This window comes from Pestalotiopsis fici (assembly GCF_000516985.1).
Source record: "Pestalotiopsis fici W106-1 unplaced genomic scaffold PFICI_Scf_9, whole genome shotgun sequence".
Taxonomy (NCBI): Eukaryota; Fungi; Ascomycota; class Sordariomycetes; order Amphisphaeriales; family Sporocadaceae; genus Pestalotiopsis; species Pestalotiopsis fici.
Genome location: NW_006917099.1, coordinates 1,751,200 through 1,768,988, shown reverse-complemented (window position 1 = coordinate 1,768,988; position 17,789 = coordinate 1,751,200). Strand labels below are relative to the sequence as shown.

The following is a 17,789-nucleotide window of genomic DNA, read 5'->3' as shown; positions in this document are numbered from 1 at the left end:
TTTATTTGCATTTCCGCCCGGTTCCGCCTCAGGGTCTGTGATTAGCGGCAAAGATTAGGTGATTTTTAGCGTCCGTGTGCACTAATGGTTCATTATTGATTCCGACCGAGCCTTCGGAAAGACGCTCCGAATCGATTACTCGCGGTCGTCGCCCCACACCCACGCGAACGGGTCCAAATCGGAGGCTGGCAGACAGTCGGGAAAGCTGCAGTTGAGGAATTCTAGCGCCGACTCGAACATGACATGTTGCTCCGAGACGAGCCCACCGTTGATATCGTGTCTGGCAAAGCCTGCCGTCGTGGATGCGGGACCATGCGGACCAACCGACGAATCGTTACCTTCATGGAGGGTGGCAGCAGCACGCACGTGTTGCCGAAAACTCTCAATTTCGATGAGGTCTCGCTTATATGGCCCAACTATGATGCATCTCCTCAGGGCCATGTCGTCCATGATCTTCAAAGTCCTGCCCGCGTCCCAGGACTGGCCGCTCGGGAGGAGGACGTCCACAAGAATAAGCACAACTGCGCTCGCAAATAGCGCGTCCACGTCAAATGGGAGAAGGAGATCTGGCACTGTTTAGCCAGATAGAGCAAGGTAGTCACGGTAATAATGTATCATCACGCTCACCTATGATATTGTGCTCACTTAGTTCATGAATAATCTCTTGAATATTCAAGGCTGCCTCTGTGCACAGGTTAAGGAGATGACGACTTGCGTCCGAAACGTTGCTATTCTGGCCGTGTCCAACTTTTTGCTCAAATATAAAAAACAAGACGGGGCGAATGGTCATAATAGTGCACTGTAGCATGATTAGTTACCCAAGATCGCACCGAGGACTGGCGTGAATGATGCGGATTTACCAGATTGTGTAGTACATATAGTGAGGCCACGGCTCTAGTTTCCGAGACGGCCAACATTGAAAAGTTCAGCTTGAGCTTTTCTTGCAACATCTTGGAGCCGTCTGATTGTCGTTTCAACACCGACTGGACAGCATGAACAAAGTTTGATCCTAAATGTCGCGCAGCTCCCGGGCCATATATAACTGATACAAACGTCAACTTCCGCCGACCTACCAAGAACTGGGAGAAAAACCTTGCAAGATCTCGCCAAGACGTGAAGACAGGTCAATGTGAAAAGCCATGATAGTCTCAGATACAGTGAGGGCCGCTGCGAGAGAGGGTTTAGGCAGCCCAATATCGTCATCGTGTAGCCTCGGGGGCACTCCAATGAGGCTGGACAATTTGCGGTCCAAAACGTAGGCAGTCCAGAAGAGCTTGGATCTGTGCGAGAATTCGGTAGGGCTTATTCTTGACGCGTCATGTTTTCGGTTCAGACCCATTGCGAGGCACATACCAATTGCGTCTCCCAGCTACAACATTAGCACTTAGCATATTCGAAAAATTTGGTGAAGACAAACATATCCGTAAGCAGCTAGCCGCATATCCATCATCTGGAGAAATAGGGCTGAGGCGCACAAGATCTCAATTGAGAGTATTGGTTCTTCATAGAGAAAGTACATGCTAGGGAAAGCTTGGACCGCACGGGCAAAATAGACATGTCCTGAAGGTCCTGATGGGCCAGGTTCGCGATGGGCAATAGACTTTCCGAGGCCTAAAATGATCAGCATCTGAATCAGCCAAGGGTCAGTCAACGCGGATGCCTCAGGGTCTTTGTTCTTGGAGAAATTCTGAAACTTTTTCAGGAACTCAGCCTTGTCGAATAGGTAGTACATGGAGCCCAGAGAATAAGAAATTGTGCTTAGCAGATATTCGGCATATTCTGGTGACGGTACATCGAGATTGTTGAGATCTACCGGCAATCGCTCCCATGGGACGCCGTAGGAACCGTCTCTGATGATGATTCTGTCATGCAGTTCAGGGCCGTTGCCGGTGTCCCTAATGAGCTCCCGCACGCGGCGACTAAAAGACCAGGAAGAGCTGTGACCAAGTTGTCCTAAGGGTCCATCAGCCACAACGGCAGTAAGATAGATATGAAGATGGGCTTGAACAAACTGTATTTATCTGCAGCGGTGAGCTGAGAGTCAAGGCCTACTGATTCGAGCGTGAGACGATGCGGACTTGGGGGAACGGTCGCACGAGGCACGGAAAGTGCTGGTTGTTCGAATTGGAGACCTTGATTCGGGTCTGGAAGTTCCTTTGCGCTCCCGAGCTGCCTTGTCATGACTTGTGGGCGACTTGCTCCGCTACCAGAAGGAGCAAGTGAGAGCACCGGATTTGTAGATGCCGAGAGACGCTCACTTGCTCGGGGATCGGACTCGTGTGCGTCGTCTGCGGACGAACCTGGCCATGAGGATGAGAGCGTTCTGTGCTGAGAAGATTGCCTAGGTGACACTCGATTTTCGAGTTCTCGCAGATATCTATCAAACGATTTAGCTATCCGGTCACGTTGAGCGCATATTCTAATATATTGTCCAGTCATCTATACTTACTCTTCTGAGATGGCTACTCTCTTCACCTTTGCCTCGAACGTGCAGCTAATATCCTTTGAAAGACACCTCTGGCATGGTTCATCCCCGCTACATTTGAGCTTGTGCTGTCTGCAATTTACGCAGCTATGTTTACATATTAATTGCTAATCCACGGATGCGAAGTGCACGGTGAATGATACGAACGCGTTCATGGTCTTCCTCCTCTTTCTGGCAGAGCCTGAGCTAAGATTGTCACTCATGGTAGTCGTCGATACGTGCTTGGCCAGAGAACAAACAGACCAGTAGTATAGTAAGGCGTGGTCAGTTCTTTGTAGAGGAGATGCTGACGTGATTGAGCCAAGGAGGGTAGGGACGGAGCATGGGTCTCTTTTTACGTAGGTCGATAGCTTCGCACCAATGATTGTGGCCCGCATAAAACGAATCGTGAAGTGTTAAAAAATGCATTAAACAACAGTAAATTGATGGCCAGCTGCCAACTGTTGGGGCACTTGGCGGGCATGGGTATACCAATCGTAGGTCTAACCAAATTTGTAATAGATCTAAACAACCCCTCTTTCGTGCCCGACAATGGATGATTGAATTGAAATGTTTACAGCCAGTCTTGTGTCAAGTCAATTGGGTTTGTGGGCTTTATGATTGCTTTCCCATTTGCTCAAATTTATACGATCTGGCCTCGAATACATCAAATGTGTTTTGCTCAGAGTGGGCATACACCTCATTTAAGCTTCATTGCTTGGATATCTGAAATCTGGCGTCCCTTCAAAGTCCTCCTTGATCGCACGGACACTTGTGAATCGGCTCAGCACATTAACAGACCCAACCTTGTCGTTTGTACCACTGCCACGCATACCTCCGAACGGTTGCTGCCCTACAACCGACCCCGTACTCTTCGTGTTAATGTAGAAGTTGCCTGCAGAGTTTCGGAGCTTATCCTCCGCATAGCGGATAGCTGCGGCGTCACGGGCGAAAATACTTCCAGTCAGTGCATACGGCGCCGTTGAATCAATGACCTGCGTGATCTCGGCCCATTCGCTATCGGGATACACATAGACGGCCAGCAGTGGCCCAAAGAACTCCTTCTGCAAAATCTCGTGGTGCGCGTCGCTAGTCTGGTAAATGGTAGGGTGGACAAAATATCCCGTCTCCTTGGAAGTCTTTCCTCCACAAAGCAAAGTGAGTTGGGAATCCGTCTTGGCTCTTTCGATGACAGCAGCAAGCTTGTCAAAAGATTGCTCGTGAATGACGGGGTTCACAAAGTTGGTCACGTCTTCTGGACTCCCGACCTTGATGGTCGCCATTTTGGCCAACAAGTTTTCCTTGAAAGCTGGCCAGATGGATTCAGGAACATACAGCCGAGATGCAGCAGAGCACTTTTGCCCTTGGTACTCGAACGCACTGCGGATTGTGCAGTTGACTGCATTCTCGATATCTGCGGATTTATGGACCAGGTGGAAATTCTTTCCTCCCGTCTCACCAACGATCCTGGGGAAATTCAAGAACTTGTCCTCTCCAGTAGCCTGGCCGATGCGCGCGATAAGCTGCTTGAAGACAGCGCTTGATCCGGTGAAGTTCAATCCCGCAAAAGCTCGGTTCTCAAGCACTGTTGAGGTAATGGCTTCTGCATCACCTGCTACAAACTGGAGGACATTCTCAGGCAGGCCAGCCTCGATCATGATCTTGTAAAGTAGCCAGGAGCTATGGAATGCTGATGGAGATGGCTTCCAGACAACGACGTTGCCCATGAGCAACGGTCCACATGCAAGCGTCGCCCCTAGAGCTGTAAAGTTGAATGGTGAGATGGCGTAGACGAAGCCCTCCAAAGGCCGGTACTCAAGACGGTTCCACTGTGACGAAGGGATTAGAAGGTAATAAAAATCGAGATAGGCAGAGTGACGTACCATGCCGCTCGGGTTAACAGCAGGCTGTTGCTTAAACAGATCCATGGCGCACTGAACATTAAAGCGGAGGAGATCGCACGTTTCAGCGGCAGCATCAATCTCGGCCTGCCATATGTTTTTGCCCTGACCGACCATGGTGGCGGCCATAAGAGCGTGTCGATACTTGCCTGCAACAAGACCAGCTGCACGCAAGAAGATGGCCGCACGGTCTTCGAATGGTGTGTTTTCCCATGCAGATTTCGCCTGCAAAGCACTTTCTATTGCGTTTTGCACATCGAAACGAGTGCTGGGGATGTACTCGGCGACAACCTGTTTGTGGTTTGCAGGATTCACTTGTTGGATGGACTTTGTGTCGACACCCTATAATAGGTCAATATGATTGCAGACATGGTTAAAAGCTGGTTCTGGGCCCAATCTTACCTTGCTAATGTGCTCTAGGGGAACATTCACAGGAAGAGATGATACCAGCTCTCCGTAAGCTTTCATAATCGCAGCGCGATCGGACGAGCCCTTCTCGTAGCTTGGCTATAGTCAGTCAGTTTAGTAAATTTTGGTTAAAGGCGGGCAGGTAAACCCTAGTCTACTTACACAGGGCTCATTCTGAAAGAAAGGCTTAGTATAACTCGACAAGGCCATCCTGAAGCCCAAGGATAGATTTCCGTGATGGAGTCTTGTACGCTTGAATACAGATTGAAGTGACATCACGATCAATGAACGTGGGTGATGTCCACACAACAGATCCAGTACTTTGGCCTCGGTTCGCGCTCGGATACAGAGGTATGTTTGGAAACTTGATATGGCACCGGGATTATATAGCTTCAAGCGCAATGTCAGATTGTGTCGAGATAGAAGTCTGCGAAATAAGCTGGAAGCACAATGTGGAAATCTGGATGCGCTTTCCCTAGCGATCATATCTTTGATTGGGCCTATAGGATATTGGTTCAAAATCGTTGCGGAGACTATGCTCGGGATCTGGCGGCTTGGATTCCCGAACGTCTCGCTCGGAAGCTTGATCCGCACGCTATCGTAAGCACTGAATGAGCCCTGGGCGCTTCGCGTTCCACCAATGTCACGAATATTACATAGCGACACGTACGACTTGGCCTAGATAGACAGAACACGATGACCAAACACCGTTGAATCACCAAATGTGAAATCACTTATCAGTAACTTTGGATATTTCAGCGTTCCGATCCGGTGTCCAAGTTCCGGAACGAGATCGCGATACTCGCCCTGCACCGGATCAGATGGCAGTACGGTACTTAGTTGGGCCGACGCGGCGATTTGAAATTCTCGACAAGACGTGCTCAATCTTCCACCCATTCGCTGAAACTAGTTAAAGCTTCACGACAATGTTATCGCGTGCGAATGCGTCGCTTGCCCGTTTTGCAAGGACAATGGTATCGTCGTCCCCTGTGCAAAGTAGGGCAGCATTACGAACCCGGAGTATTGCATCACAGATCCAACCGCTCAGGATGCATTCCACCATTCAAACTATATTTACAAGCAAGAGCTATGCACGTGAGTCTACCGATTCGATGAATGCGATCATACCCTTTCATCGTGTGCTTTGAGGAGCTCTGCTGACCGATATCTTTCACTACAGCTATCGGCCATTACGTACGTTTCTCGGTTGACATATCCTTATTTTGACGCTTTTGTTGATACTTAATCGTCGTACTTCAGTCGCAGGCATTCGCAGCCAATGGCCAAGTCTGGGTAGCAGGACAGGTAGCCGCTGATCAAGAAGGCAACGTAATCAAGGGTTCCGTGACCGAGCAGGCGCACCAGATCTGCAAAAACATAAGTGCAATCCTCAAGGAAGCAAACTCAAGTCTGGAAAAGGTCGTAAAAGTCACGGTCAGTAACGAATGTGTCTAAACGCATCTTCTCCCCCCCAATCTAATCATCACTGTGTCGCTGGGCGCGTGGCTCGAGAAACGTACGTTTTGCATCATATGTACTGATATCCGCCGTGATGTGAACAGGTATACGTCAATGACTTTTCGATCCTCCCAGAGTTCAACAAAGTGTACAACGACTACTTCCCGCAGAAACCTCCACGCACATCGATGGAAGTGTCCAGATTGCCGCTCGATGTCCAAATCGAAGTCGATGTCAATGCTATCATGTAGTATAGTCGAGAGAATATACCAGTAGCCAGCAACTTTGGAATACTTTGATATTGATACGGCAACACTTAATTTATCTGGAGGACAACATAGGGTGTGATTACGACCTCGCCGACAATCCCACAATCTTGCATATCAGGAAGCGTATCAAGACCATGAGAAGGTCCTTTACCACCAGTCTTGATCTGGTCCCAGTACGTCCGAGCGCTATTCCATGCCGTCGATGCCACTCTCAGAGTCAATGAATTCGTTCCAACAACAAGAAATGGTGACATGTCAAGATGCGGATTTGTGATGTCGAATGCCGGCAACGGTTTCCCGTTCAAGGCACCGGTAAGACCTTGTTCCACTGCTGGAAGGGAAAGATAAGCCCCATACTCTAGCCCAGTGACACTGGGCCATTCAAAATTTGCGCTATAGTATCCGATGCCGGACATGTTTGTCGCTCCGAGGTCGTTCCAAGACGAAAGCACCGTGCCCTCAATGTTAATAGTGAGGTTCACTTTCTTGGCATCTAAGTCCAAGTCATATAAATTATCTGGAGCGAGCCATTGCTCGACTACCAATGTCCAGTTTTTGATGCTATAAGCTGCGTCAATTTCGGGAACACTGAGGTTCACAGTCTCGCCAGAAGACAATATCAATGATGATGATAACTGGGAATGAGCGACTTTGGTTCTTATGACGGAATCAGTACCGACGTCCAAGTCTAGAATGGATGCTGTACGGGCGATGATATATGTGTCCAGTGGCTCGCTGGCGTTGAGCTTGATGATGGCGGTCTCTAGATTGTGCAGAGCTAGCGGTATGGTCATGTTGTTACCTTCCCGAGTATATTGCCCGATGCGAGACTCGCCGCCAGTCCAGGCATTCAAAAGATAGGCCGATCCTGAAGCCTCAATAGTAATGGTCCCTGTGCTATAATCACCTTCGTTGTAGACAAAGATGTAGACATCGCCGTTGGATAGCTCTCGCCATCTAGTATACCACGTCCCATTGGTATCAATGCGCGACCGTGGAACAATGCCTAATGAAGCGATCGACGAAGCTAGGTCTTCGTACGGAACCTGGTGAACATTGTATGCACCGATAAGGGATTTGAGCGTCTCGTTTGCGTTGTTGATGGCTGTCATGTTCGCGGTGTCATAGCTGTAAGTCAGAGCTCCGCTGATAAAGATGGGCAAGCCTGCCTCGGCATAATGAGCCACATATTCAATGCCTTCGGGCGTCAAAGTACTGTTTCCACGGATGACCAAGACCCTGAACGACTGTACTGTGGGGGCAAGTGAGGCATTGACCACATTGGCTTCTGGGAGAGCGAAATTATCCGGGGAAAGATACTCATAGGTGTATCCAGCTACCCGCAGATCCGATGGTTGGTACAACGCAAACGGAAATGCGCTTTGTGGAGATTGTCTGTCCCAAAAGACCACGTCCACCTTCGGCGTCCCACTCTGTAGCACCCACTGAACTCTGCCGAGATAGGCTAAGGCTTCAGGGCATCCGACGTCCCAACTAGGTTGATGTCTTGAATGCTCAGGATAATCGTATCCATGGGTAGTATAGCCTGGCCAGGTCGTTTGAGTGAAGTTATGCGAGTATGTCGCACCGTGGATAATGACCTGGTTCACGCCACCAATGAAGGCTCGTGTTGCGTCAAGCAATAGTCTGCTCCACGTTTGCGAGAATGACAGTTTGTAGTCAGCGCCTAACTCGATGGAGATGATTTGTTTGCGGGCTAAGTCGGCTGGTCCCGAGTATTGGAGGAAACCGTCAATGTTGTTGCCAAAAGATAGAGTTTCAGTTTCGGGGACGTCAGCAACGGGGACTGCCCGCAACATATCCACGGGGAGATTGTACCCAATCTGACCCGAAAACTTGAGCCCAAGAGAGTTGGTAAAGTTCACCAGATGATTGTAATAATTTCCGAGGCCGACATTCAGCGTTGACAAGAAGTCACCCACGACTCCCTTGTTGAACGCTGCAGCATCAACCACTATTCTCGGACCTGGCGCGCTTGCCTGATATCCACCAATAGATTGAATTAGAGGAAGAAAGGGAACAATTGAATACTTTGATGCAAGTTAGAATAATCCTACATGAGAATACTATCATGATACTCACACCGTGCTGTGCTTTGAACTGTTTCTCCAAGCCCGGCGTCCAGTAAACGGGTGCGGGAATCTCGACGCTGTCTTCCCATAAATAATGGCCTACTTGCTGAATCAGCTCCTTGGCACCGTCGATGAAGATATATTCTTCCAAAAAGTCGGTGATGACCTTTGCGCCAGTCGCTGAGAAATGATCGGCATACAGGCTTCCATTCCCGAGAAAAGTCGATGGGTGGCTGTTGGCGATGATCTCACGGCCCAAGGGCTGATACATATACCACGCTTGTAGTACATAAGACTCAGCTCCAGCTACAGGGACCGGACTGACGTCTATAGTACCGTCTGTCGCAACTAGATCTGTGACTTCTGTAAGGGAGTCATTGGAGATGGTAGACCTCGTATAACTTCCGTATCGGCCAAATGGTGTGGTGATGCGCGTATTTACTGTTTCGACTCTAGTAATCGCATAAGTATGAGCAGCAAGGAAGTCTGACTGTCCCCACCCTGGTATCTTTCCAGTAAAAGTGCCATTGATGGTAACGCTACTTGACTTCTACATGCTCGTTAGAACTCGTTGCAAGATGGTATTTAAGGTGCCATACCAAAGCCCAGGAAAGTCCTGGATTATCCCATTCAGCTGGAACAGCTCCATTGTTGTTCATGGCATAGTCGAAAGTCATATCATTCTCTGAACTGACTTGCATGGCAGCTTTGAATAGGTCTACGTAATTAGTGGTACCATATCCGTAAATGTTCCAGTCCGTGGGAGGATATCCCTAAGTACGTCAGTATAACCCATTCACACGACTAACTTGAACACAAACCTTTGGAGAGCCAAAGTAATTATGAAGCTCTACACCACCGGCGCCGCGCTCTTTCAGCTGTTGGAGGTCGCTCGCCATGAGGTCTGCATCAATACTTGCATCAGGTAGCCTAGAATCACCATTAATGACATTCAGTAACCGATGTAGAGCTCTCACCAGTATCTGAACCTTGGTCGGACGTTTGTTGCGGGAGTGCTAAAAGTACCTGCCGCTGCATCTGGTGACAAGCAGTCAACAAAGGCGAATGCGGCCATAGCCCACAAATCAAAGCTAAGCGTAGACAATCTCATTGCTCAAATATTTCATCGATTACCTGTTTTACAAATGGTGTGCAGTTCGAAATAGTCTTGAAAAAAAGCTAGGCAATGTACTGAAACATGTCGGTGTTATAAACAAACGAAAGGACCCCCATGCTGGACATCAGCTTTGACGTTCCAAACCACTCTTTCGCACCCATTTAGCCCGAACTGAGAATAGCACAAGCATGCTTTGCCCGAACCAAAATAGTATTGCTTGAAGATGAATGAAAGGCCCAAGAAATCTGTTTCTTCTTCTTTAAACAAAACTATTATTTTGCAACGTGATTAACGTTAGTTGAGCCCAGTTATAACCGCGGGCGTCCCTCTATTGGCAGGTTGATGCAAAGGTTGCACCTGACATGATAACAATAAAGAATGGAAAGAAAATGACAATCTATTCTCTATCATGTTTGTGTAAAGCATTTTCGGATTCTCGATCTTCGATATAAAATTTGGACTTGGATCGGATGAACAAATCGGGATAAAGACACGCCGCTTTGTAAAGAAGAAAATATTTAAATCAAAAAAGTACCGCAGTGCTGCTATATCCACGGAAGCCGCAGCATTGAGAGAAAGCCAGGATGCCTCAAGACATAGCGAGATGCGTCTTTCTCCCATTAACAAGAAGCGAGGACTTTGGGGTCTAGCAGATGAATGGTGGAATTCATCGTCGGCTCAGGACTCCGAATTAAGCCGGGGGCCAATCTCGGTAAGCAATATATCTATCTGCTAGGCTACGATAAAACCCCTGTGCAGCTCGGCACTCGTGTTGAAATCGTGCGACTCGATTCGAATATGGCACTAAGTTTGTAAGTTTGTAGGTACAGTTCAAATTTCCTGGATACAATCTTCATCCGGCAAATGGAGCCATATTCATTCCCACATTTGATAAACAAATAATTTACCTAATATTTGCCTAGTCACGAAAGCGAATAACGCCCTGGCTAACCTGGCCTAGATGTCCAACGTGCCTGCAAGTGGTACCATCTGCTGGTATTTACGCGCGCATAGATCCACTCGCGAGTGAATAAATAGCTGTAAATCATTGTTTTAAAGATTCCAACACCTTGTCTCATTCTGGCCATTGCCAAATCAAGTTGGCATTGTTATATTTTATTTTATTTTATTTGGCGCAATGGCGACAACAAACGACCCAATGCGCGTTGGAATACTTGGCGCAGGCATTGTGGGGCTTGCGTGCGCCTTGAAATTTGTTGACGCTGGGTACAGTGTCATCGTCGTGGCCAGAGATCTACCGGGTGATGCTTCTCAAGATTGGGCGAGTCCGTGGTATGTAATGCCTGCCCCCTGTGCCAAACTTGAATCGAGTGTGGCCATCTCATGGCCCTTATTCCAGCCATGAGCCGAGCTGGAGTGACTGACACTCTACCAGGGCGGGTGCGTTGCTTGCTCCATATCCCGGTGGTGACCAACAGATGCAAGAAATATCCCTTGACTTCTACAACCGTCATTCGAGCGTGGAGGGCACCGGAATAAGTGTGAGCTTGCCCTTTTCCCTCGAGCTCAAAACTGAAAAACCGCAATCTTATGACAAGGCGCAGGAGTTGAGAATTACGGAGTATTACGATGACCGCGACACAGACGAGACGATATGGTACAAGTCTCTGTTCTCGGACTTTACATGGATGTCAAAGTCGTCCTTGCCCCCACATGCAAAGATCGGGTTCTCTTATACGGGCCTGACAGTTGATCCTACATTCCTGCTCCCGTGGATTATGGAGAGGCTGAGACAAGGAAATGTCGAGTTTAAGCGTCACACGGTGAAAGCATTGGGCGAAGTTCGTTATTTGACTGGTGCGGAATTGATCATCAATGCTTCTGGCCTCGGAGCCGGCAGCTTGGCTCGTGACTCCTCAGTCGAGGCGATTCGTGGGCAGACCATGTTTGTCAGCATCCCTCCTGAGCGATCGGGTCTCTACAACCAGGCATTTCTCTTTCAAGGATCCGAGTATACGTACGCGATACCACGCCGTTTCAGTGGGGGGGTCATTCTTGGCGGGGTGTCGCAGCACGGTTCCGAGGACCGGGGGGTACAAGCGGGCCTCCGCCGTGACATTCAGCAGCGCATCAACGCTGTGCCCAACCAGTCTTTCACTTGGCTAAATGTAGAAGTCCCCAATGTTGCCATCAAGGACATTGTCGGCTTTCGGCCGGGGCGCAAGGGCGGCTTACGGGTGGAACGAGAAGATAACACGATTCACGCGTATGGTGCTGGTGGCTTAGGATATGTGTATGCATTTGGAATGGCCGAACGGGTAGCTGATTTAGTGACAAAGCTCAGCTCCAAGTTGTAGGTGGTCGCCCTAGCCTATGTCGTTGGCTTAGTGTAATCGACTGTCGCCATTGCTAGGACATCGTCGTACGCCGAGATTAGATATCGGGACATCAGTCCGACCCAATCAGTTTCCTGAGCTTCAACCACGTCATGACTATCGGTGGGGCTTCTCCGGGTCATTCGATCATCTGGGTGCATCATTTTCTCTGTAAATCTCTCACTACAGCATCGGCAAATTGGACAATACCACATCAGTACGTTTGCAGCAGGTATAGAAGGCGGCGGACAGCTAGGATCCAAATTGAGAACACCACGTTATGTTATTTGCCTGCTTGCTGCATACATGTCAAGGCTAGCAATCTGAGACATTGTCTACAGAACACTCCCAAAGCCTGGGCTGTCAAGTCCAGCTGCATCAAATATTATTTTGAATACCTCCATCCCGATTAAAATGGGCAAGTTACTCGTTCTTTCTGACGCACACGTGCGAACGATTCTACTATCCCTGAGCAAGGAGACGGTACAGCGGATAGCTACCGGCCTGAGCAAGTCTTTGAAGGATTATTCCTCGGGTGATACCACAAGCGCCGGCGCGGCAGCACAACAAGCATCCCGAACGGTACGCACTCGGCCTGATGGCGTCGTGAACCTCTTCATGCCGGCTATGTCCAGCACGGCCATGGCAAGCAAGCTTCTTGGCGTCCCGTCTCCTAGTGCGCCCTCGCCAGGCTCTCCACAGAGAACCGCGCCCCGAGGCGCCATGCTCGTTCTCCGTCCGGATGGCGATCCTATGGCTGTCCTCGGTGCGGAGGAGCTGACGGCTTTCCGGACTGCCATGGGAGCGTTGCTGTTGTTTCCCCGCCGAAAGCATGTCCAGAATATTCTGGTATTCGGCGCTGGCAAACAAGCCATCTGGCATATTCGCATCGCATTGATGCTACGCGGGTCTGATGTCCGTTCTATCACTGTCGTCAATCGATCTCCCGCCCGCACGGCAGCAATGCTGGCGGAGCTGCAAAATGATGACCAGGCAAAGTGGTCAGTCCACGAGTCTCTCGAAATCAAAGCCGGGCTTGAGGGTTTGGAGCCTGGTAGCCCGGCTCATGGTGCCAAGATGGAGGAATTGGTGGAGGCTGCCGATGTTATATTCTGCACAACACCCTCAACTGCGCCTCTTTTTGATGCTGAATTATTGACGAAATCCGGCAAGGGGCGCTACATAACAGCAATTGGTTCTTACAAACCCCACATGAAGGAGCTAGATCCCGAGTTGATGAAGTTTGCCACCACGGGCGGCAAGTTGGTCTTTGTAGACAGCCGAGAGGGCGCACTAGAGGAATCAGGCGAGATAATTGACGCTGGAATTGGTGGTGATCAGCTCATTGAGCTTGGTGAGCTTTTTGGGGGTCAGATTATCACCAGTGACGATGGCTCCCTGGAATCCTGGCTGGAAGAAGGTTTTCTCTTGTACAAGGGTGTAGGTTCAGGCGTTATGGATGTTTCGGTTGCTGAAATGTTGGTGTTACTAGCACATGAGACAGCATCCGGAGTCTTGGTCGACGGCTTTTGAAGGTTCATTTTCTGAATATTTCGGCCTGTCTCTATAAGCTTGATAATTCCTTGCGCCATTCACTGCATAAACTGTTGCTTGACTTCTGGTCTTCTGCCCGTGCTAAGTGCGTAATGAGTGAATACGAATACGTCTGGGGAGAGTCCGAGCTCTGAGGTAGTTACCCAACAATAACTCATTGGTAAGGATGATAATTTCAATCGATAAAACTTCAGGTCCAAGCTGATAGTTGCCTTGGGAGGGTGGTACTAGCGCAGATAGGCTGGCTGGCGTTACTCTTCCTGATTTCCTCGTAGATATGACTCCGGATTCTCAACCCGACTTAGAACCCGACGGTTGTGTTACTTTGATAGCTGCTCACGGTATCAGTAGTGGGACCTTGATCCGTCAATCTAGACCAACCTTGGTCATGGAGATACGATGGGTTCATGATCCTTACATAAATTATGTAGATTGACCTGGCAGAGTTGCGGAACTGGAAAATAGAATAGAATTAGCTTGCTTCATAAAAGTACAGAGTCATTGCCAGCCAAATAGAAGCCAGCCTTCTATAGCAACTCACTTTTGTTGTCAAAAACTTCTCCAACACGATTCAATCATGGTTGACGAGCTCAAGTTGCGCGGTCATGGATCGACCGCCGGGGACGTAGAAGAAGGCCGTGTCCTTGAGGTCATACCCTACGGAAAGAACAACGAGACGCATCGTGGATTGAAAAGTCGACACATTCAGCTCATTGCAATTGGTACGCAGCCCCTGTCCAAATTTAAAAATGACCCTTATATTCATAATATCACAGGTGGCACCATTGGCACAGGACTTTTTGTTGGATCCGGAAGCATTTTAGCAGCCGCAGGACCAGGTTTGTGCCGAGTTGCTTTTTGATTAAAAGGTGAAATTTATGATGACTGATCGAATGTAGCTGGCATGCTGATTGCATACATTTGGATGTCAATCCTAGTTTGGTTCATCACACTCGATCTCGGCGAAATGACTGCGTACATGCCGATCAAAGGACTTACAGTGCCTTACATGATCAAGCGATTTGTAGAACCCAGCCTTGCCTTTGCAATTGGTCAGTCCCAGAACATCGTTCAAAGTCAAGTTGCCCACAGCCTTTTAACCTAGATTGTACATGAACAGGATGGAACTATTGGTGAGACTATAATCTGCTTTCCTCCACCTATTTGAAGATCGTAGCTCTGATAACAATAACAGGATTGCTTTTGGAATAACCATGGGAGCTGAGGCAACAGCAGCATCTCTCGTCATCGAGTACTGGGGCTCTCCGGTCAATCCGGCGGTGTGGATCGCTATTGTTCTTGCTGGTAAGACCTAATCGACTCTCAAATACCAGGAAGCCGTGATACTCATCATACAGTTTGTCTCTTACTAAACATGACTGCTGTTTCCCTATTTGGAGAAGCCGAGTTCTGGTTTGCGTCGATCAAGATTCTCACTATAGTCGGCCTTATTATGCTCGGTATCGTCTTGTTCTTCGGTGGTGGGCCTAGTCACGATCAATTGTACTTCCGATACTGGTCCACTCCTGGGGCCTTCAACACATACCTCGTGGGCGGCGAGACGGGTCGATTTCTCGGCGTCTGGTATGCTATGATCAGAGCGGCTTTTTCGTTCATTCTATCCCCCGAGCTACTTACTATGACAGCGGGTGAGTGCGAGGCTCCGCGGCGCAACATTCCCAAAGCGACCAGGCGCTTCATTTATCGACTGCTCACATTTTACGTTCTTGGCACGCTCGTTATTGGTGTCACAGTCCGGTTTGACGATAGCGCATTGCTGAGCGCCATCAGTCAAAGCGCTTCAAATGCCGCGGCCAGTCCTTATGTGATAGCCATTCAAAATGCGGGTATACCTATCCTCAACCATATAATGAACGCTGTTATTTTGACCTCGGCCTGGTCCTCCGGCAATTCATTCCTCTATGCCGCTTCAAGAATGCTCTATGGAATGGCCTGCAGCGGCGATGCCCCAAAGATATTCTGCAGGTGCACAAAGAATGGAGTGCCATATTACGCTGTTCTTGCCAGTTTCTGCCTTGGCTTTCTTAGCTTCTTAAATGTTTCCAACACTGGAGGCGAGGTTTTCAACTGGCTCACTAGCATCGTTGTTGGAAATGGCTTCATCTCGTGGATTGCTATTCTGATCACTTATATCGTACGTCCTTGGCTTGTCTATTATTTTGCGATTTTACAAGGCGATTGACCGTACTAACGACTTGCTTGTTTATTCAGAGGTTTCGCAAAGCTGCCATACGAAATGGAGTTCACAAGGACTTGCCATTCAAGAGTCCTCTGCAGCCATACGGGACATATTTTACACTTTTTTTTATTATATTATTACTCCTCACTAATGGATTCTCCTCTTTCTTTCCGGGAAATTTCACTGCCTCCAACTTTCTCACCTCATATATTTCGATTCCGATATTTTTTATGCTATACGTTGGCCACAAGGTTGTCAGACGAACCCCCATCTGCTTGCCAGTAGATCAAATCGACTTGCATAGTGGGCTGGAAGAAGTTGAGAGAGTTACTGCAATGGATATAGAGCCTGTACCGAGAGGACTGATTCACCGAATCTGGCTCTGGATCGCGTGATGAAGTTGCTGCAGGGGAGGAAGACAATCTCAAGGGGAATTAGTCATTTGAATCTATTATCTATAATATCCGAAAAGTTTTATTCTTTTGATTCATGAAGACTTGGATAAAGCCAATGTGCTGTAGTACTACTGAGTCCATGGCCAACACTAGCACCATATGTGTTCTGACCTTCTTCCCTATAGAGCAAATTAGTGTGATGGCCATTGAAGGTTCTAGCGAAATCTCAGACACATTATTGCAGTTTCATTCCCAGATCGCTTTCAATTAGCAATGTGCCGCAAATTATGCTCGCTTGTTGTCATCGCGAAACCTAGCAGGTGTTCTCGTGCAGACCTGGTGATACCTCAACCAAGACTAGCCATTCAGCCCTGCAAGATACGTGGCGGGTTGAAGGCTTCAACTTTAGTTGCAGGATTGCTGCAGCAAGTCTCAGTATTTGCTAGCCTTTGCTAGTCTTTGATAACCTTTGCTCGGTTGACTTCGACTAACTATAGCCGGTATTAGTTGAGCGGGCTAGGCCAAGATCACGTTACAGAAAGTCACGTCTCTAGCATGGTTCCCGTCTGCCAGTGTGCATATTCGTGGCATGCTGCAAGGAACCGACTTTATGGACGAAGACCCACCGACACTAGCTAATTCATCGTTCAAATTGACAGTAGCATCCATTTCCAAGTAGCCCGAGCAGCCCGACGTTCATGGGTCAGGGGTCAGGGTACCCTGCTATAGAATACCACTGATTTCAAATCATTACTAATGATTTATACTCAACTGCTTATATCAGCGATGACTATTGACTTTCAGCCGATTGCTTTCGTTGTAGTCAAGCCCAATAGCCAGCCTGTGGTCCATATATATACACGTTATAACTTTGGAAATATTCCCAAACTGCCTAAGGGGTCAAAACTAAATGGTACGAAGCTTCTTCCCTTGAACATGAAGGTAGATTCGGTAATCACGCTAGCCATCTTGGCCCTCGGTAATGGAGCCATCGCCGCCCTTTCCCCAGCCGATTGGTATAAGACTATGAAACCACCGAACGAGCGATTTGTTCTCAATGCAGAGCAAGCTCAAAAGGCAATTAATGCGGCAGCGGCAGTCGCTTCTCAGAACAGGTACGGTGATTTCCTTCTTAGTCAAAAGATGAAAACGAAACAGGAAAAGACTAACATCCATCACACCAGCTCCCCATCAACAATTGTTGTTTTGGACCCGGCCGGCTTTGTTATCTCGCTGTTACGCATGGATAATGCTTGGATTGAAAGTGTCGATACATGTATTAAAAAGACGCGCAGTGTCAGTCTGTTTAACGGTGCCTTTACCACTGAGGAATTGAATCCCATTATCCAGCCAGGGTCCGAGGACTATGGTCTTGAGACTGCCAATGGCGGCTTAATGTTCGTCAAGGGCGCTATTCCACTTTACATCAACGGTACATTTTTTGCTGCCATTGGCGTCTGCGGAGGATCGGGTGCACAGGATGTGGAAGCCGCCATTGCTGGAGTTCTCGCTGTCAATGGGACGACTTTGACATAAGTAGGCATTTCATGGTATGGAGGTATATATTGATAATGGACAAACCATTGGAAAGACC

General features: G+C 48.5%; 7 protein-coding genes across 7 annotated transcripts; 4 read left to right on the top strand and 3 right to left on the bottom strand.

The window, feature by feature from the left end:
• Nucleotides 1-135: 135 nt before the first annotated feature.
• On the bottom strand, nucleotides 136-2,181 carry PFICI_11949 (uncharacterized protein; the record flags this gene model as incomplete). Its single annotated transcript, XM_007840530.1, has 6 exons — nucleotides 136-572; nucleotides 628-799; nucleotides 861-1,009; nucleotides 1,093-1,369; nucleotides 1,418-1,953; nucleotides 2,013-2,181. 6 exons carry the CDS (start codon nucleotides 2,179-2,181, stop codon nucleotides 136-138), a joined length of 1,740 nt encoding a protein of 579 aa, XP_007838721.1.
• A 987-nt stretch (nucleotides 2,182-3,168) lies between these two features.
• Nucleotides 3,169-4,983, bottom strand: PFICI_11948 (Delta-1-pyrroline-5-carboxylate dehydrogenase; the record flags this gene model as incomplete). The annotated part of the gene is made up of 4 exons (XM_007840529.1): nucleotides 3,169-4,293; nucleotides 4,348-4,707; nucleotides 4,768-4,872; nucleotides 4,936-4,983. 4 exons carry the CDS (start codon nucleotides 4,981-4,983, stop codon nucleotides 3,169-3,171), a joined length of 1,638 nt encoding a protein of 545 aa, XP_007838720.1.
• Nucleotides 4,984-6,547: 1,564 nt separating this feature from the next.
• PFICI_11947 (uncharacterized protein) lies at nucleotides 6,548-9,492 on the bottom strand (the record flags this gene model as incomplete). The annotated part of the gene is made up of 4 exons (XM_007840528.1): nucleotides 6,548-8,551; nucleotides 8,604-9,143; nucleotides 9,193-9,366; nucleotides 9,415-9,492. The coding sequence occupies 4 exons, from the start codon at nucleotides 9,490-9,492 to the stop codon at nucleotides 6,548-6,550; spliced, it is 2,796 nt and encodes a 931-aa protein (XP_007838719.1).
• Nucleotides 9,493-10,848: 1,356 nt separating this feature from the next.
• Nucleotides 10,849-12,028, top strand: PFICI_11946 (uncharacterized protein; the record flags this gene model as incomplete). The annotated part of the gene is made up of 2 exons (XM_007840527.1): nucleotides 10,849-11,003; nucleotides 11,107-12,028. 2 exons carry the CDS (start codon nucleotides 10,849-10,851, stop codon nucleotides 12,026-12,028), a joined length of 1,077 nt encoding a protein of 358 aa, XP_007838718.1.
• A 432-nt stretch (nucleotides 12,029-12,460) lies between these two features.
• Nucleotides 12,461-13,579, top strand: PFICI_11945 (uncharacterized protein; the record flags this gene model as incomplete). The annotated part of the gene is made up of 1 exon (XM_007840526.1): nucleotides 12,461-13,579. The coding sequence occupies one exon, from the start codon at nucleotides 12,461-12,463 to the stop codon at nucleotides 13,577-13,579; it is 1,119 nt and encodes a 372-aa protein (XP_007838717.1).
• Nucleotides 13,580-14,177: 598 nt separating this feature from the next.
• On the top strand, nucleotides 14,178-15,803 carry PFICI_11944 (Proline-specific permease; the record flags this gene model as incomplete). Its single annotated transcript, XM_007840525.1, has 6 exons — nucleotides 14,178-14,322; nucleotides 14,377-14,439; nucleotides 14,500-14,652; nucleotides 14,721-14,733; nucleotides 14,796-14,905; nucleotides 14,959-15,803. 6 exons carry the CDS (start codon nucleotides 14,178-14,180, stop codon nucleotides 15,801-15,803), a joined length of 1,329 nt encoding a protein of 442 aa, XP_007838716.1.
• A 1,328-nt stretch (nucleotides 15,804-17,131) lies between these two features.
• On the top strand, nucleotides 17,132-17,731 carry PFICI_11943 (uncharacterized protein; the record flags this gene model as incomplete). The annotated part of the gene is made up of 2 exons (XM_007840524.1): nucleotides 17,132-17,310; nucleotides 17,380-17,731. The coding sequence occupies 2 exons, from the start codon at nucleotides 17,132-17,134 to the stop codon at nucleotides 17,729-17,731; spliced, it is 531 nt and encodes a 176-aa protein (XP_007838715.1).
• Between the last annotated feature and the right edge of the window lie 58 nt (nucleotides 17,732-17,789).